Raw genomic sequence first — 21,078 nt, 5'->3', positions numbered from 1 at the left:
TGAGACTCACATAAAGGCTCTGCCTTCCAGTTACCCAGCTTTCGACAGTTTTGTGTATCTACCTTTTGTCCAGAACGATATTTTTAATCCTCTCATAATGTGGAAATCTCGACAGCCCTGTACCATTTCCACTCCTCCCTCCCTCAATCAATGAAACGTCAACCGCTCTGCCCTCCGTTTCATCCAATAAAGCAGATACCTTCTGAAAGCTTCCGAAGGTCCACAGAATTTACGGAAATTTGCATTTTGATCCATTTCAGGGAGCTCAGATCTAACTGTCTATGAAAGGTTATCTTGGATGAAAGAAAAATACATCTTTTTTTTTTTTCCACAAAAATCTATTTCTGGGTGAGTTAAGGTTACTAGATGGTAGGCTAATTCAGAAACCAGTCACATTCCTGCTCTGTTCAACTTCAGTGAGAGTCAAATTTCCACCATTCATCAGGCTAAGGGCATTTCGTGAAGCGTGGCATTTCACAGAAAGATACTTTGGGACTATTGGCCAAAAGAGAGAGGAGAGACAGATAGAAAGACCAACTTATTAAGTAGTCTTTAGTCTTTGCTTTCCCCTCCTTCTCACAAAAGGTAAATTAACCTGGTATTAACATGTGTTCCGTCTTCCTCTGGGAACACCTGGATATGTAACAATCAAGGAGAGGGCAGCCTTGGTATGCGATTCACCTTGGCTTTTACTATTTGTCTCATCTTGGGCAAATAACTCTTCCCTAAAGGACTCGCACATCTTCGTTTATAAAATAAATACATCTAAGGTGACCTTCCATCTGAAAAATTCTCTTTTTCTCAGATCATGTTCATCCTCATGGATTCACGTGTAAGATCAATCAAATATTTCATGACAGCTCTAGAAAGGTTCTGCACTCGAGGGCAGAATCCCCAAATATCATCTATTTCCAAAATTGCACTGCACCTGCGTGCATGCGAATGGTTGTCAGAATCAAAATCCCAGCAAGAAAAAGCTTAATCCCCAAACTCCTGTGGTCAGCAAGGACTTGGGATTAAACAACACGTAGCATGATCTGTAATGAGCATTTCATGGAGTTTCAGGATGTAACTCGATTGTGCAATGCTGACCAGCTGGCCGGCAGAAGGGCAGCTTTTTAAAAAGTCCTTACTATGCCAAGACCTAAATTTGAGGTCTTTCTCTCTGGCAACAGCTAGCAGGATCACTCACACCTAAAAAAGAATGCAGCATCTGTAGGCACTCACCACGCGGCTTCAGATGTCAGCAGTCGTTACAGAGGAAACACAGGCCCCGATTCAGGGTCTTTGCATTCTTGCCAGGAAATGATTTTCAACTACTTTGTTTTAACACCTTCACCCCTGAATTCTTTGTAACCACGGGGGCTAAAATACACCTATTCATGCTTTTGTAAATCTACAGGTGTTTATAATTTGGGATTGCTATGCGCAAACACACTTTTCTATTTATCTTCAAGTCAAGCAGCTGAGCCATCTTAATGGATTGGCTTCTCAACACCAGGCCATTAAGGCACACAAGCGTAGCGTGGGCTCCGGGCACATCAAACCTTCCTGCTTCACTTCTCAGATCTGATGCTGAGAACTTCTTGATCAATAGGTGGTTGGTGGCCTGTCGAACCTCTGACAAAGTACAAACCAACCTCCAAGTCTTTAGATGCATTTGAAGTGTTCTCTGTCTGCCCTTCCCTGCCTGTCATAAGGATCAGAAAGAAGAAAATACACAAAGGACTGCATCTCTACTAGCCTGAATCTGCAAATTATCACTTATATTTGAAGTTCCTCCCCCCCCCAAAGAGAATTAATGCCTTTGAATCTCCATTTTTTTATATTGAAAAATTTCCAATTTACCAAAAGTGTTGCAAGAATAGTACCATGACTCATGTATGTCCCTCATTGAAATCTCACATTTTACCACATTTCCTTCCTTCCATCTCTGTCTCCATGTTTACATAAAATTATATATTATAGACAGACATTTTTGCTGAAATTCTAAACACATACACATGGTCCAATGTCATTGTTTACATTTCATCTCTAAATAATTCAATTTGGGTACCTTGTAATATCAAGAATACCCTCTATATACACAAGGGTAGGATCACATGCAAGACACTGAGAGAGTACTGTCATCAAGTATTCAACTAGTATTCAAATTCCTCAATTGTCCCAATAATGTCTATCGTAGTTGCTTTTTCTCAAACAAAGAGCAACCTTGTCTTTTACTATCCTTGGTCACCTTTAGTCTTCAACAGTTTTCCCGCCTTTGGGATGGGGAGCTACCTTTATTGACACTGACATGTTAAAGAATAGAGGCCAGCTGTTTTGCAGTTTGTCCCTGGATTTGGAACTGTCAGATGATTCCTTCCAAATTATGATTTCTTAGTGCATCACTTGGACACCATATGTCATTTGGGCCCATGATAGGTATTGGCAAATTGATCATGGCCCATTAACTACTTATAGCCACAGTGTCTTAACATGAAATAATCCATTTGCTGACTTTTAATTTCCAATTATTAACAGTTATTCAAAATATTATTCTCCAAAGTTGATTTAAACACAGCTAGCTTTCATCTCTTTCATGGACTAACTCATTTTCTCGTATTTCAGGGGATGCTATCTGTACTCTATAATGAAAGATCATAACAGTCCACAAATACTCAAGGTTTCAGAGGTGGTTTTGTGTAGGAGCTTGATAAATGAATAGGATTTGGTCAAGAAGAGGAGGAGGACAGGATCATATGCATAAGGACTGTCATGTAAAAAAGCATCATACATGGGAGTGAGTAGCATTTGAGGAACAACGAGTCAACTGGAGCAGTCCAGGAAGGAGATGAGACAGGGCTGGCAATGTGTCTCAGGGGGGAGAATGCTTGCCTAGTATGTGCAAGGACCTGGATTCAATCCCCAGTACAGCAAAAAGAAAAAAAAAAAAAGATGAGGATCGTCTGCTATAGGACAGTGGCCAAGGAAATGTAGACAAGTAGTCAGAGTCGAGTTGATTGCTTGTCTAGATGCCTGCAGACATTGGGCGGGAGTGGTCATTTGAGTCTCGTCTGAATATGCTGTCCAAAGGGCCTGAGGGACATTCAGATGGAGCTGTCCAATAGACAGATCTCCAGGTCTAGAGTTCAGCCGAGAGCACTTGGTGGGAAACGCTGACTTGGGTCAAATATGGAAATGGGAAGAAAGCAACAGAGGCCCCCTTGCTGGCTTGCATCAGATTGTCTGACTGCTTCAAAGACAACGTGAAAAGGACAGTATTTGATCTATGATAAGAAACAATATGGGGCTGGGATCATGGCTCAGGGGTAGAGGACTTCCTAGCATGTGTGAGGCACTGGGTTCAATTCTCATATATCACATATTAAAACAAAAAAAAAGGTCTATTAAAAAAGAAAGAAGTAATAATACAATGATAAATTGCACACATCGCAAACCCTTAATTTTACTGAAATCATTTGTGACTCACATTTTAAGTTAAGCTTTCAAAATCCTTTCCCTCTCAGCTACTGGATGCAGAACTACCTGCTTCTGTTCACAAGGATTCCCCCCGGGGCCGCTTTTGACTTTAAGCTGCAAGTTGTGCTCCTGTAATATTAAACACCCACGTTCCAAGGTCAGGGACTGCCCCAAGCTTGGAGCCAAACAGGAATTTGTCAGAATCATGAAGAACACGGCTTCAACATTTGAAAGAGATGGATTTAATAAAAGGTTCTAAACTAATGAGTGTGTGTACATTCTAATGTGAATGTCTATAATATTCATGTTATTTACATTACAAAATTATTCAAACTCATTCCTCCTAAATTGACTTATGTAACCATCTATCTATGTATTAACTTTCTTGGCTACACAAATCTGACAAATAAAATTAGAGCGGTTTTTAATGATAAATCACCAACTCACGACCAACTGACATCAGAAATCAAATGCGTCCATAGAAATCACAATTTTAAAATGAAGAAACTTGCTCATACCATGTGCCTTCCTACCAGAACCCCCACGGTTTTCAAGCACAATAGTTTTTTGTCACATCTCATTTTAATTAGTCATCGTGACACGGCTAAGAAACTATAAAACAATCAGCAAGGTCTATGTAGGATCCTGCCTAAATTCTTGACATTTTTCTCATTGTTTTCTGCAAACACACACACACACACACACACACACACACAGAGAGAGAGAGAGAGAGAGAGAGAGAGAGAGAGAGAGAGAGAGAGAGAAGGCAATCATAAGGGAAGTAGTCAGTGAATCATTACCAGGCCATACACACCCTCTGCTTTGTGTACTTGTATGCATGTACACGTGTATGTGTGGGCATGTGTGTACCAAGTTCCTTCCAGAATTCAAATTGGGTTGTCTTCCCAACCTTCTAACTTTTTCCTTTTTCTAATCAAGAGGCAACGTCAATCAAATAATTAAAATCAGTTGCCAAGAATTATGAAACTTCATAATGCTTGAGAAAACCCTCTTGCTTCGGACCACATGTAAACATATGAGTTCTATAGCCGTCACATGGGAAGGTTCAGAAGGGTGAGGGCCCTGCTCCAACAGTTCTCCAGATGACAACGGATCACTTTAGTGCCCCATGATGTCTTTAGAATAGTTGTCAACACATAATTGGTCTATGAATACTTAGAATGGTGGTATTTAATCCCAAGTAGATTTCTGATATTGAAAACAGCCATTTATTATGAAGATGCTGTTTCTCTTGAAAGTCTCTTTCTCCCCTCCCCTCCACTGCAGGGGAATGCAGGGGGGAGCACTGGAATGAGAAAATGTAATTAAAATCACATTCCTCCCCTGGGGTCAATCCAATTATCAGCCTCTCACCCCAAAACAAATTTACCTCTTTAAGACTGAAGGACTTTATCACTCATGGGAAAACTACAAACAAAGATTAAGATGCCACTTAGACATCACTGGAATTTTTCATTTTTAAGTGAACTCTTAGTTTAATGGATTCAATGCGCTCTCATTCAAGTAGAATATATATGGCAGGAGAGGACTATAATAAATGGTACTGTCATGACCCTTAGGTTAGAGCAAAGGAATATTGGAAAATAAATCTCCATTCTGGATACTCACCAATCCTGCAATGGGGGTAGGCAATCTATTGATCTTTTTAACAAGTCCAGGCTTTATAGCATTCAGCAACCTGTCATGAAAAAGGCAGAATGTCAAGTGAGACATAAAGCAAGATGGATCACACAAATCACCTTTATCCGGGGCTACAGCTAAATGCTGAATAGGAAAAACAGTGAATTTAAAGCATGTAGTAAATCTCAATAATCTATCAGTCTTCATGCATATAAATAAAGAGCTTTGCCAATATCAAGTTTGTCCAAGGCAGGTGAAGTTTTACATTTTGAAAATGTTAGGAGAGAAGAGAGGGGAGAGACGAGGAGGGGATTCAGGGGAATGGACAAGGAAATTGTCTAGAATCAAAGCCAGGTATTACAAGGTAGGTAAGTCTTACTGCTAATTCTCCTAGCTAAGGCAGGGATCTCTTCACCAAGTTCAGAGATCAACATATATCTTTGCAAGTGATTTACCAAGACGAATTCTGCCTACAGACCCTATTTGCTCTTTAAGGAGAGTGGCTTATTAAATGTGGTTGAGCTTCACTTAAAAAGGGAGGGCTATATTTAGTAAGAGGTTAACAAATCAAATACTAAAGATTTTCAACAAGGCTGTCCACAATTCCCTAAATACAAAAGATATTAGAGCCTAAGACTTTGAGGATAATGTTGAAATCATGTAAAAACAGCAACACAAACAAAGGAATATAAGAGGAACAACAATAACTGTTTGTCTTCAGGAAATATCAATTCAGAGTGAAGAGAAATAAGAAAGGCAAGTTGTAAAACTAAAATGGGGGGGGGCATCAGAGTAACAGGCTGGATTGAGGTAGTGGCAAAGCAGATTATTCATAAAGGAATAATCGAAAGTAAGGGGTGGTAGAAAGGAAGCATTTCCACATTCAAGAATAAGGCAATTGGGGCTGGGGTTGTGGCTCAGCGGTAGAGTGCTCACCTAGCATCTGTGAGGCGCTGGGTTCGATCCTCAGCACCACGTAAAAATAAATAAAGATATTATGTCCAACTACAACTAAAAAATATTTTTAAAAAAGAATAAGACAATAGTAACTTATCTCAGGATACCATGCAAATAGAATCTTAGGGCAAGAGTTTAATTAAATTCAATCTGCAGGTTATAACTATGGGCCAAGGTGGCCGAATGCCTGTTTGTTTTTTAATAAAGTTTTATTGGAATACAGCCATGCCCATTCATGAACCTATTATTTAAAGCTATATTTGTGCTACAACAGCAGAGTTTGATAGTCACAATGGAGACCACATAGTCCATAAACATAAAATTTTTAATCTGTTTTTTTTAAAGAAGTTTGCTGACTTCTATTATGATTCATGTAATCCAATAATGTAGTAAATTATGAAGGACTTGGGTTTGATAGATTTCCATAGGTCAGTAACAGAATTCTTGGAAACAGTTTTGACATCATTACATATCAATATATTGAGAAATGTCCCTACTGTGGTTGTAACAGACAGAATATTCTACTTTTGTGACAAAGATTAATTGTCTATTCCTGGCATCTTTCACTGAAAGTCCAGCATGCTGTCCCCAACATGTAAGAGTTAGAGTGAGTATGTGCCTTCTTGTCCCAGAGAGCCAAGATGTTGTTTTAACTATGCATTTAATCTTTTTAAAAAATATTTTGTTATAACTTAATTTGGAGTTGTTGGTTTTTCAAATTGGAAGAGAATTTATCCTTGCTTCCCATTTTACACCTCAGAAAACTGAGACCTGGTGTTGGTGATCCAGATCAGTGGCCCAGTCAGGTCCAGCACCCATGTGTCTTGGACCAGTACATTCTCTAGGGTGGTGCGATTTCCCATTTTTCCAGTATAAGATACACATGGAGACATGATGTCTCCCAAGCCAAGTTTTCACATATACAGAATTCCTAGGATATACTACTTTTCTCACTAGTTCTTATTAGTGTCATTTAAACTGAATTTTTAAATGATATTCATGGACGGTGTTAAGAAATCAAAAGGAATCAAAAAGACCTACAGCAAAATGTAGAACTTGCTGCCACTCTGTCCCACAGGACCCCACACAGCCTATTCCCTGAAGGCAGTCTGAAAGACTTTCCAGAAGATAACTTCAAAACACAGATAATTAAAAAAAAAAGCCAGTAGCATATAGTACACACTGTCCTATGCTTTGTTTTAACAATATTGTCACCCCTTAGTATCCATGGGGGATTAGTTCCAGGATCCTCTCAAATGCCAAAGTCATAGGTTGCTCTGTACCTTTTATAAAATGGTATACTGTTTGCATATGACCTACACAACTGTCACATGTACTTTATTTGCTTGCTTAGTGGTATTAGGAATTGAGCCCATGGGCACTCTACCACTGATCAATAGCCCCAGACCTGTTGTATTTTATTTTTGAGACAAAAATTATTGAAGTAAAGCTGGCCTCAAACTTTTAATCCTCCTATCTTAGCCTCCCAAGATGCTGAGATTACAGGTGTGCATCACTGTGCCCAGCTCCCTCCATAGTACTTTAAAAACATCTGTAGATTACTTATAATACCTAACACAATGTAAATACTATGTAAATGGTTGAAAGTCTGATCAAGTACAGTATTGATGTAATTTTTAAAATATTCTTGATTTTGTTTGAATCCACAGATGCAGACCCTATGGTCATGGAGGGCGACTGCATGTCTTGGAGGTTACACAATTTGACCTTGGAGAGTGTGCCTTATCAGTGCATATGACCCTCATCCTTAATAGAACACAGGAGGGCTGTCAGAGGGGGTGAGAGTCCTGGCTCTGGAGTCCAGCTGCCCAAATTCACTAGGGGTCTTACTTTGGACAAGTCCACTAACCTCAGTTTTCTCCACTCTAATGTAGAAGTTTAATGAAACCAATTTCACAAGTGTCAATGTGGCTTAAAAGAGGTAATTAATGATGGTTGAATGTGATGATCAATTATTATCCAAAGTACCTGAATTGGTGTGCATATACTATGTATACAACCAGAGATATGAAAAATTGAGCTCTATATATGTAATAAGAATTTTAATGTGTTCCGTTGTTTTATATAAATAAAAAAGAAGAAGAAAAAAGTCTTTAAAAGAAAGGAAAAAAAGAGATAAAATATATAAGAAGCCAACACAGAACTGGTGTTCTCCACAAATGTTTCTGTGTTTGTAAGCATTCTTTTATAGGAATTCAATTCACAGCATTTAAATGGACCACTCTAATAATTTTTTATTTTTAAACTTAAATGCAATACTGTTCATACCAGATACTAACCCTTGCTGCTAGTTAGTCAAAGCAGAAAAAAATAACAAAACATTCTATTCTCAAATTCATAATTTAAACATTCTTTTTTCCAAGAGGCACCTTTTCCTCGTCTACATCTAAGGAACATATTAATATTTTTAGTAACAATGGCTCCCTCAACCCACTTTTCATTGACATTTATATTTTTAAAACATCTTAAATATTTCATTGTATTCATCTTTCATAGAATTATATTTATCTGGCAGAATTTTCTGTGTCACATGAAGTTGTAAAAATAAATAAAATTATAATTCTAGACCTTAATTAAAAGAACAAAAAATTCTGCTATCTCTAAAATGTTTTACCATAAATTAAAAAACAAAAAGCAACAGCACTCTTATTTAGAATATTTTTAAAATCAAGGCAGCTGAATTTTTTTTTCATGTAAACACTCTTCCAATTCTGTAGAGTTTACAGTACACAACAAGAAAAGATAACTTTGAATTCATGTCATAGAAATGATCAACACCTGCTCATCTTGTATTTTGCATTAAACTGAGGACATTTTTTGTATATATTAGGAAACAGAGGAGCTATTCAACAATAGGGCTATAAGTCAGAGTCAATAATATTCACTTACAATTTTATTAAAAACTACTATTGCCTCTCTATGTAAATTTAAAATATAGATATTTTCAATAAAAGTATATTGATGAGCTGGGTGCAGTGGTGTACCTATAATTCCAGCAAATTTGGAGGCTGAGACAGGAGAATTCCAAGTTCAAGGCCAGCCTTGGCAATTTAGTGAGACTCTATCTCAAAGAAAAATTCTTTTTTAAAAGAATTTTTTAAAAAAAAAGGGGGGGGATGGGAGTGTGGCTCAGTGGTCGAGAGCTTACTTAGCTTGTTCCAGGCTGTGGGTTCAATCTTCTGCACCACCAAAGATAAAAACCCCCAAAACTGGGGAAGTGGCTCAGTGGTAGAGTGCCTCTGGGTTCAATCCCCAGTCTCACAAAAACAAACAAAACAACAACATCAAAAACTATTGATGACATGCTTTAAAGTGATGATTCCAGGGATGATATTTTATATTTATCTACCTTCTGAGGTATACATCACCCAAAAATATTGGTCATATATTATGCTCCCGTTTCTGTAGAAGAAACAATTGAGCCGCAAACAGATGTTGAAGATGTCCCAAGAGGCATGCCGGGCTAGTCTGCAGCATGGCTGGCACGTTCTTCATACCTTAGGCCAGTCATTTGATACCACACGTGTTAGTTTTCACCACTGTGACAAATAGATGAAAGAAATTATTTAAAGGAGGAAAGATTTATTTTGGCTCATGGCTTCAGAGGTTTCAGTTGATGGTCTGTTGGCTTCATTGGTTTGGGCCTTAGGCAAAGCAGAATATCATGGTGGAAAGGCATGGCAGAGGAAAACTCTTAGTTTATGGCAATAAAAGCAGAGAAAAGGCGGGAAGGAGACTGTGTGTGTGTGTTGGGGGGCTGGCACTCAGGACAAGTTATAGCTTTCAAGGCCCTCCCCCAGTAACCTACTCTTGCCAACTAGGCCCTGTCGCCTACAGTTTCTCCCAACTCCCAATAATACCATCAAGTAAGAATCCCCCAGTGGATTAACTGACTGGTGAGGTGAGAGCCCTCAGGATCCAATCACTTTCCCCAAATCCCCACCTCTGAACATTGTTGCATTGGGAACCAAGCCTTCAACACATAAGTCTTGGGGGGGGGGGACACTTCATATCCAAATATTAATACCACAATGTGGTGCTTGAGAGAGTCCAGCTTCAGTACTCACGTGATTTCAAAGCACAACTCAAAACAAATTGCACCAAACATAATACATCAGGGAGGAATAAAAGGAAAACAGAAGAGAAAGACTTGGGGGATGGCAATTTAAAACACATCTGACCTGTGTTCCATCTACAGATATCTACAACGTCACCACAAGGAATCACAGAGGACAAAGATAAAAACGTGGAAGACCTGTGGGCCAGGTAGGAGGATCTGGTTTAGACATGTATGGATCCAGTGATCCTTTGTCAAGTGCTTTGCCAAGAGGTAGGTATTGCACACCATTCTAGGCACAGAAAGGGTGCAGAATGGTGAACAAAGTTCTTGTGCTTTGGAATTCATCATCTTGGTACTGGTGAGTAGGTGAGGAATGAGGAAAGAAAAAAATAAGCAAATGAACAATAGGGAATTTCAGACAGCATGAACAGTAGGGAAAAGATCAGCACAACGATGGGCCACGTGGGTCATGCCTTTACAGGGTGATCAGAAGGCTGTTCTGGGGATGGAACATTTAAGAAAAAAGTTGAATGATACAAAGATATCAGCCAAAGAGGGGAATGAGGGCAAGAGGGTGGGCTTGGTTACCAAGGGATGATCAGAAGGTCCACGTAGCGCAGTCAGTAGAAGAAAGAGATCTATGACACAAGGGTCAAAGTAAAAGAGAGAGCCAGATGCAGCAGGTAAGGCATCTAGTTTTTCCCCCGAAGTTTAATGTGAAGTATGAGAAGCTGTTTACAAAGGACACTGAGATGATCCGACTTATATTTTCAAAGCATCATCATATGTGAATAGTTACTTTAAAAACACAATTATAATTATATACTTACAGAAAATTCATGCTTACTAGAGATCACAGGTATCAGAAAGCATAAATAAACAAATATCAAAAATAACATATAGGACTCAGCCTGAGGAAGAGGAAGGAAAGTGAACTTGGAAGTGAAACAGTCTTAAGTTTTACCAGGTAAATCCAAAATCAATACTCATTAGCTACATGTTATTGGGGAGTCACTTGATCAGGGTCACAGTTCTGCCTTTAATAAAATGGTGATTTAAGAAGCCTTCACCTCCCATCCAGAAATGTGGTGAGCATCCAATGGGATGATTTCTCGTTAGCTCTTGATAAATGAAAACTTGCCTGTTCTCTCATTGAGCACACTGAGCATGTCCCTTTTTGCTAGGTAAGTGCAAGCAGTTTAACTTTTCCATTTTCCAGCTGCCAAAGACTAAGTTTCACTTATTTCTTTCACTGGCCACCTTTGGATAAAAAAAAAAAAAAATCTCACATAAATGAGTCAAATCTACAAATGTATTTAGCTTTCCTAGCATGTAGCCGGTGAAGAGCAACCAGAAAGAGCAAGAAAAGTTATGGTCTTAGATGCCCCTTGATTATGAAAGAAATTAACAGCATTGAAGACTAGAAAAATAAATGTGTTTCTTCTAATATAAATTAAATGGTGCATACAAAACTCTTACACTGTAAATCTAAAACACACGGTGACTTCTAAGTCAGAAGCTTATTCCATATGTTCCTTCAAGTCCTCAACAAATATTTATGGAGCATGCATGATGTGTGCTCTGAAGCTGGGGTGCTGGGCATGTAAAGGAAAGCACGGGAAACCCCAGGTCTCTCCCTCGGGCAGTATGCTCACTCAAACTGTGCACATGTGTGGTTCGTTGCCATGCCACCTAATGCAAGGCCATCCTGAGTTTTCAAGAAGGTGAATTCAAGACATGTTTATATGTACTGTATGGAATATAGTTCTGCAAAGATTAACGACTGGATTCCTCGTAGAATGATGGTTGAGACAGTTAGGAATGATGGTGACATTCTGACTCTGCTACAGATGACATTTTATAACTCCTTGTACCCTAATATCTAGCACATGGCAGCCTCTAAACCATTGTTTAATGGTTACAAAATACCAAGCAAAGACTTTTTTTCCACCTACAACTTAAAAAAAAAAAAATCTCAAATTCCCTTTCTAAAAGAAAGAACTTTGGTTTCGTACAGACCCTTCCAAAGGCCACGTAATGGCTTCACAAGAGGCAAGTACTAAGAATATCACTCCAGAGGTTCCATACGAGACCATCTAGACATTGCAAATTATACCAGTGAGCAGTTTATTTGTTTGGGCCTATAGTAGGAACATTAAAGGTTACAAAAAATTGAAAGGATTGGAAATTCTAAATGAATTGAGCTTACTCTACAAATCATGCACTTTGGAAATTCAATTGTAATAGTAATTACCCTCTAGTTTGGGAGAGAGCAAAGCGGCTATCTAGACCAAGTTCATGCTTATCTCATGGGAAATCACTTTGTTCTTTACAACAAGAGGATTACATCATCATCTCATTAGCTTGGTTTGTGCAGCTGTGATAGGCAACAATGATCACAAAATTGCCCCACTTTGTGTCCCTTTTAATTTAGCTCAGTGGTGTTTTTCCATGTGCTTTCCTTGATCACTTCCTGGGTTTGACTGCGACTCTGGGTGAAGGTATAGGAACTTTCATTTAATCTAACATGGCATGTTTTTGAACCTAGGCATGTGATCACTTTAACCTTGACCATAAACCTGTTACAGATGTCATTTTTAAAGATTTCTTTTTAGAGTTGCCTTGGCACTACCAGGAACATGAACGCACCCTTGAGGTCAAGAAAAACTTACTAAAATGAAGGGAGAAAGCAAAATCTGAACCAAGGGGTTTCATATGAACAAAATACTGTTGGAATACAAACCACCATCATTAATAGCTCCCAAATGTTTGTGACATGCTCTGCATTGTCCAGAATGCCTAACAGGCAGGCCATACTTAGGCCACGTGCTTGGATCGTATGTAAGAAGAGGCCACAGGAGCGTTAGGAGGTCTTTGTAGACATGGGATTCTAAGAAGTTGGGGCTGAACCTGTGAATTCTAGGGCTCACCCATGTTCTCATTATTGTGACATGGCTCCTGTGGCAGACTGTCAACAAGCTGGCCAATCACCTTCCTTCATTCCCAGCACACAGCTAGGCTTGAATTCCCAGCTTCCTTTGCAATTCACTGCAGCTGTATAACAGAGTTCTGGTCAAAGGAGTTTGGACAAAAGTAATATATGATCACACCCAAGCCTGGCCCCAATAACCCTCCCATGCAATCAGTTCTCCATTTTCTCTCTTTGCTAATTAATAATCAGGTGCTGACACCCAGGACATCCTTGGAAATCAGGTGAAGAGAATGGAGTCTCTATTACCTGGGATCCCTGAATGACTGCCTGGAGCAGAGTTACCTCTGTCCTTCCCTGCTGCCAAACTTGGGGGATGCAAGAGTGGAAACACACTTCCATTGTATTAAACCACTGATTTAGGAGTTTGTTAGTTACAACAGCCAACTCTACCTTAAACTAGCACAACTCTCCAAGAGTCATTTTCCAGTAAGCAGGGATCCTACCTGGGCAACCTATACCCAAGAAAATCCTGTTCCAAAAATGCAAAACTGAACACCTGAGTGCATCTTCCCTTTGAATCTTGCTAGGAATGGGCAGAAAGCACGGCTAAAATTTAGGGCATTGTAAACAAATTGACTCAATTTTGTTTGCTATATTTCCCAGGGAAATAACTTCTTACAGATCACATCTATGGTTAATACTGAAAATATCAACCCTGATGACATAATCTACAGGCACAGAAAAGAACAGTAAAACAGTTATCTGAAGCTCTCGGAGTCCTTTGGATTCCACTTCAAACTCTTTCACCGTTGACCCTTTACATGACCTCCCCTACTGTCAAGGAATTATGGAATTTAAGAACCGGAAGAGGCTTAACAAATCTAGTCAAGGAACAGCCACCGAGAGACACTTTGAGGTGAGAGTCCTAGGTATGGAGTTGGGATTACAAACTTGGGTTCCTAACTCTGAGCAAAACACTTTTGCCTAGGATGCTTCACTTTTTTGTATTTCAACAGGTAAATCCCCCAGTCTCTGATATCCTACCCAAGCTGCCCACTGCACCTACCCTGACCACTTCCAAAACTTGGCTTTGGCCAAGCTCCTTCCTTCTTCCAATGATGCTCAGACTCCCAAGGGCCCAGGATACCAACCCCTTCACCCCCAAACTGCCTTTTCCACAACGCCTCCTACTCGGAGTCCCCCCTGCTTTTACAAGCTACCAGTTTAAGATGACACATGTGATCAATGAACCGCAAAAGCTGGCAACACACGAACAGAATTTAATACCACCAAATAAAGCGGAGACTAAAGTTCTTCCGACACAGGCAACGATATATGTAATCATCACTGTGCTATGTAGTAATTATGTGTAAATGACGGTAATTAGCATTTCTTTTGCACAGTTAAAACCTAGCTATTGCTGGGTTTACTGTTGGGAGGGTAGAGAGACACTTGAAAGTGAAATTATGGAGATGCAGCTCTAAACTGTTCTGTAGTCTTGGATGGGGTGATCCCAGTATTCGGATCCACAAAACTCCAAGAGTAATAGGAGCCTCTAGAGACAAAGATCTGGGTTCAAATCCCAACTCTCTAACTCACTTAGGCAAGTTATGTGAAGTATTCAGAATCTATGAGTCTCAGATTCCCCCTCCATACATGGGGACAAAATATCTCCTAATCATAGTGGGTTTGTTTTGTTTTGTTTTGGGGGGGTACCATGAATTGAGCTCAGGGGCACTTGACCACTGAGCCACATCCCCAACCCTATTTTGTATTTTATTTAGAGACAGGGTCTCATTTAGTTGCTTAGGGCCTCACTAAGAGGCTGAGGCTGGCTTTGAACTCGCGAGGCACGTGCTACACTTGGCACAGGCCTGGCGTTCAACAGGTGCTTCACAGGGACAGGCGCTGTCATCATTTCCTCTACGCAGGTTCCAGCCAGCCCTCCCTCAAGTGGAAGTCTGATGCGTCAACCCGTGGCTCATTTCTCCTCCCCATCATCCTGCCTGAGCGACAACAAGGCTGGGAGGGAAGAAAGAACAGGAGTGAGATCACATTAGCTGTTTGGGAGGGCAGGCCTACAGAGGTGGAGTCTCTCACCAGGGGGAAGGCCACAGAATGCGGGGATGGGGAGGAAGGAAGGGAGGCTGCCCACAAGGGAAAGGCCCAAGATGCTCCAATTTGCTACACTATAGCTGTCCCCACAGCTGGCTCTGGCCATTCTCTGCCAAGTCTAGCTGTCCTTTAACTCTTTCTAAGAATCCTGTCTTCTCCCCTCACTTGCCATCCTGAGGAGGATGGGGACGAGTCACAGGCTGCAGAGGCCTTGTGCTGTCCTAAAGAGAGGAGATCTACCCCTGCCAGGGCCGGTTGGGACTGCTCATTGACTTCCTATTCACTCTGCCAGGGTCCTCAAAGACCCATGCCATTACCAGCTCAGCCCAGACACCCACACAGGACTGGGCTCCCCGGGTGTGGTGGTGGCTGACACAATCTCAGAAAGGGCATGAGTCACGAAAGATATGTGAGGGACATTGAGTTGAGGGGGAAATAATTCCTGCATACTCAATGAGCAACTTGGAAGAACTTGGGAAACAGGATGTGCTCAGCCAGGATGTAGGTGAGCTAGACACAGTAAGACTTCTGCTTCTCCCAGAGTGCATGGCATTACAATCACATAATTTGTGTTGGGTGCACTGCAAAAAGCAAAGACTCCACAGCCACCAGAGGTTCTTTTCTCAACTGCAAACCTAATCCCACTGCTCTTCTGTAGAGAATGCTGATGGCCTTCCACTCCCCAGATGTTCTGAAACTCTTGCACATGCTATTCAAAGCCTTTTAAAAACAAACTGACCTGACACCTACCTCTCTCTCATTTCCAGTCTTCTTCACCTGGTATTTTTTCTAGTCTTTGGCCCCGAAAGAGCAAAGACCCTTCCTATAACCAGGGACTTTCACATGCTTGCTGCTTCCTGTTCCACCTGCCTTTGCCACATCTTACTCCTCTATGGCTTAACAAACTCCTACTCATCCTACAAAACCCAGCTTACATATATATGACCTCCTCACTGCACTGTTCTTTGGGTAGACCATATCTCCCATTTCTGGGTCCCAATACTCTCTGGCTCCCTTATTTATCAGAAATTACCAGAATCTGTCCACCTTCCTCACCAAGCAAAGAGTTAATTCTTTCCATAACCCAGCTCTAGTAAAAGGACCGGTACCTGGTAGAGTCCCAACTTTTGTTTGCTGAGTGAATCAATCATGAAATAAGCAATGGACTTTGGACCCATGAACAATTTTGCAACATTTGTTGCTGGTGAAATCTGAATCATTCTCAAAGGATGAAGATTAAAGTCGGATTCAAGCAACTGCATCATCGAAGACTCGATAGGCTTCTTCCTAGTTTGTGGCCCCCGGTTACTGTTTGGTTAAGCTCCTATTGGCCTGTGAGAGAAGGGATGGAATCAGCGGAGTCATCCTGTTCCCTCTAAAGGACAGTTGGGAGTTGGCTGACCCCCAAGGAGGCAGTAAAGTCTCTTTGAATCTTTCCTCCTATTGTGCCAGCAAATATATGAGTGGGACGGGGACAGGGTGGGAACTCCGTGGCCATTGCCTTGGGCAGCACACATTGTTCTGTGGCAGAGCTGCCCGACTGGGAACTGCAGTTCTGCTTAGAGGTGTGGAGAGCCCTGAGCCAGGGGCTCTGGCTAGGGAGGATTCAAGTGTCTGGTGAAGACTCTTCATCCGGGGCCACGCAGGATCTGAGCAAAGGTGCCTCCTCTTGCCCCCGGCCCCGCCCTTTCTGTCAAATGCTATAATTCCTGATCTTAAAGAATGTCCCTTTTTATGTTTTTTTTTTTTTGAGTACTCAATAGTATTTATTTATTTATTTATTTTTTATTTTTTTATTGGTTGTTCACAACATTACAAAGCTCTTGACATATCATATTTCATACATTAGATTGAAGTGGGTTATGAACTCCCAATTTTACCCCAAATGCAGATTGCAGAATCACGTCAGTTATACATCCACAATTTTACATAATGCCCAATTAGTAATTGTTGTATTCTGCTAACTTTCCTATCCCCTACTATCCTCCCTCCCCTCCCCTCCCCTCCCTTCTTCTCTCTCTACCCCATCTACTGTAATTCATTACTCTCCTTGTTTATTTTCCCATTCCCCTCACAACCTCTTATATGTAATTTTGTATAGCAATGAGGGTCCCTTTTTATGTTTTATTTTTGTAGTTTTCTTTATGTCTTTTTGGCAGTAGACAGAATAGAAGTCTGACTTGTCTATGGCACATTGTTGTCCATCAAGTTTTAAAATAAAAACAGCAAGTTATAATACCACGCTCATACTCCCAGAAAGTAAAGAAATGACAAGCAAAGGACCCTTCTAGGTGACCCTTTAGATGTCTTGAAGCAAAAATGTTAAATCCCTTTTTGTGTATATACAGCCATCATTACAAATTAATTTTTCTTTCCCCCAAAAGAAACTCCAAACACTGTATCTGTCTCCCTCTTTTTATCCATCCATAACCCCAGCCTTAAGAAATCACGATCTACTTTCTGTCTCTATAAATTTTCTTACTCTGGACATATCTTATAAATGGGATCATGTAATGCTGTCTTTTGTGACCAATTGCTTTCACTTAGCAGGCTTTCAAGATTCGTCCACAGCGTAGCATGGTAGCATGCATTGGGACTTTATCCTTCTTTATGGTCAGATCATATTGCATTGTATGACTATACCACCTTTTACCTGTCCAACCCTTCTTGATAGACATTGGGTGCTTCCACATTTTGGCTATTATGAATGATGCTGCCAGAAACTTCTGTGCACAAGTTTTTTTGTACGGATGTGTGCTTTTATTTCTCTTGGGCATGTACTTAGGCGTATAATTTGGTCATATTTGATAACTTAACGCTCAACCTTTCAAGAACTACCAGTGTTTTACAAAGAGGCTGCCTCATTTTACAACCCCATGAGCAATGCATAAATGTTCTAATTTCTCCACATACAGGCCACACTTATTATTGCTTTCCTTTTTTATTATAGTCATCCAAGTGGGTGTATCTCATATGGTTTTGACTTGCATTTCTCTGAAGACCAAAGATGCTAAGCATCTTTTCATGTGCTATGGTCCATTTGTATAGCTATTTTGGAGAAATGTCTATTCAGTTCTCCTCTCCATTTTGTAGTTGGATTGTCTATCTTTTTGCTTGAGTTTTAAGAATAATTTATATATTCTAGATATAAGTTTCTTATCTGATATATGATTTACAAATATTACAAATGATACCATCTCCATTCTGTGGGTTGGAGATGGTATCTGTTGCAAGACAAAATTTTTAATTTTAGTAGAATCCAACTTGTCTATTTTTTTTCATTTCTCAGTTACATTTTGAAGCAAAATGTGAAAACTATTGCCTAATCCAAGTCACAGAGATGCATTTCTATGCTTTAAAGGTTTTAGAGTTTGAGCTCTTACATTTAGGTCTATGATCCATTTTGAAGTAACATAAAAAAAATTTTAATACAAATTTACTGGTTAGTTATAAAGTTGTTAATTTCAAAACTATTCATCTATTTTTCTTCCCATTCTTCTTTCAAAAGCTTATTTAATGGGGTGGGGGCTGTGGCTCAGTGGCAGAGCGCTCGCCTGGCATGCGTGAAGCACTGGGTTTGATCCTCAGCATCACATAAAAATAAAATAAAGATATTGTGTTCATATAACTAAAAAATAAGTATTAAAAAAAGCTTATTTAATGCTTGCCCTGTGTGGAAGCCATAGGCATTCAAAGATGGGTGAGTCACTGCTACAGTTAGGATCTGAATGTCCCCCACAAGACCATGTGCTAAAGTCTTGGCCCCCAGTGTGTCCCTGTTGAGGATGGTAGAAACTTCAAGAAGTGGGACCTACTGAGAGGTCTTCTGCTCACTGGGGGTCCCTGGACTCTCCTTTTCCTCTCTTTCACTTCCTGGCCACCATAAGGTGAATAGACTTCCTCCACCATGCACTCCCACCATGATATACTGTCTCAACACAGGCTCGAAACAATGGGACCAATCCATCATGGACAGAAACTTCTAAAACTGTGAGCCCATAGAAGCCCTTCCTCTTTTTAAACCCTTCCTCTTTATCCCAGGTATTTTGTTTCAGTAACAGAAAGCCAATGGTCACCGTCACTACTTCAAAGAATTTGTAACCTAATAAAAAGTTAAAACACATACTCAACCTCATGAGTAGTGTCACCCGTGACACAAACTCTTTGCTTTAGGCACAATCAGAATACCTTTCAACTGGACAAGAAAGAAAGAAAGAGGGAGAGAGAGAACACATCACAAATCAGGTTTGTTGTCTCCACTTCAGAATGTGCAGTGATCACAGCTAGAAACACTCAGAGGACCGTGTGCAGGGTACAGTAAGGGGTGACATCTATGCTATGCAAAGGAAAAGTGTCAATGGTGTATTTAGGAATGAGGGAGATGGAAATGGACCGGAAAGACGGCACCCCAGGTGGCTGGGATGAAGTGCAGTAAAGAGTGAAGTGGAAAAGCACAAAGACAACAGGAACAACCAGCCATCCTCTGCTGCAGAGCTCAGGGACGCACGTAGAAGCTAAATAGAAACCCACTGCAGCCTGACAGTAAGGGACACGGGGTGTCCAGAAAAGGAACTAGAATCACGTCCTGCCTTGTGGGAAGGAGGCAGCAGGCCCGATGAAGCCACACCAGAGTTACAGTGGGGTAAGGAAAAGTGGGCACTGGAGCCCATCACTCAGACATAAAGTCTAAACTTTTTCTTCTCATTCACTCTTTTCTGCCTCTAACATCAAGGAAGAAGTGCACTCCTGCGGGTTCCCTTTACAAAGCAATCATTTACAAACTAAGTCCTCGGTAGGCCATTCAAGAAAGGGGTCCTCTCCTGGGGTAACCAAAGGAAGCCCTGAGAACTGCGGAGATAGGAATGTTGCACATTTCATTGTGGGCAGCCAGCCCACCCAGCCCGACAGCCCCGTGGAAGCAATCAAAAAATGAATTATTAAGAAAATACAATTAGGGAGCTAATAAATCCTCTTAAATCCAAGCAAAACCTAATCCAGCATGTAACCCCACAGGCAGGCCACAGAGTGGGCCGGCATTTCCTCTTTCATCCAAGCAGCTCATAGTTAAACCTGCTGTTATATATTTTTTTAAAGTCAATTGATCATTCAATAAATGTGTTTTCAATTTGTCTGGGAGGAGAGATATTAAGCTGTGATTTTAGGTCTGCAGACACCCAATATTTACTGGGTCACAGATTGATAGAAGGAAATCACATTTTGGAAGGAAATGACTCCTGAAAGAAAATTATGCTAAAAATAAGTTTCAAACACATCTTTGGGAAGCATCAAAACAGACTCTAGATATTCCCTTCTGGATGTGTCTCATCTGAAACTATGTGTTAAGAGAAGAGAAGTTGTGACAAGGGCTACCTCATTTTAAATGGACAAAATATTAATGAGGATGGGTGGGCTCAAGGGTGTTTTAAATGCAAGATGCTCAAGTGCACACAAGAGATCCCCAAGAAGACTTCGTCATTGATGCCTGAACAACAGTTTGAATGGGAACAGTATCCTCCACTGTGCCAAGAGTCCCTCTTTTGATTGGGAACCAAGGGCTATTTATGTGGTGAGGACTGGGGTCCATTCTGCTCTTCATGAGAGCCCTGCACACTGGTCTTCCATGTTCTCCATCTGTTTACCTCTTTCCTAACAGAAGGCTGTTGGGGATACTCAGTCCTTGCCTAAGTCCCCACCTAAGCCAGGCCAACGTTCAAACAAAAAGCAGCTTTTAATTGGAGATCTTTTTCTTAAAAAAAAAAAAAAAAAAAAGAGTGGGTCAAAATGTCCTCACATGAACTTAAAGGCTTAATGAGTCTTGGTGCCAAAATGCTGGAGGCAGGCCAAGCCAGTGGGGCCAACTGTGATTTGGCAGAAAGACAAGAGAGAAACC

General features: G+C 40.5%; 1 protein-coding gene across 14 annotated transcripts in view; it reads right to left on the bottom strand.

Annotated features, from left to right (window-relative positions):
- The window catches only part of Limch1 (LIM and calponin homology domains 1), a 312,004-nt gene that overhangs the window by 156,692 nt on the left and 134,234 nt on the right, over positions 1 to 21,078 (bottom strand). For all 14 annotated transcript variants that reach the window (XM_040292498.2, XM_078021243.1, XM_078021244.1 and 11 more), the window contains exon 3: positions 5,092 to 5,161. In XM_040292498.2, the coding sequence (XP_040148432.2) occupies positions 5,092 to 5,161 (70 nt within the window). The remainder of the gene's footprint in view (positions 1 to 5,091; positions 5,162 to 21,078) is intronic.

Source organism: Ictidomys tridecemlineatus, chromosome 9, assembly GCF_052094955.1.
Source record: "Ictidomys tridecemlineatus isolate mIctTri1 chromosome 9, mIctTri1.hap1, whole genome shotgun sequence".
Taxonomy (NCBI): Eukaryota; Metazoa; Chordata; class Mammalia; order Rodentia; family Sciuridae; genus Ictidomys; species Ictidomys tridecemlineatus.
This window is presented reverse-complemented; position numbering and strand designations above follow the sequence as displayed.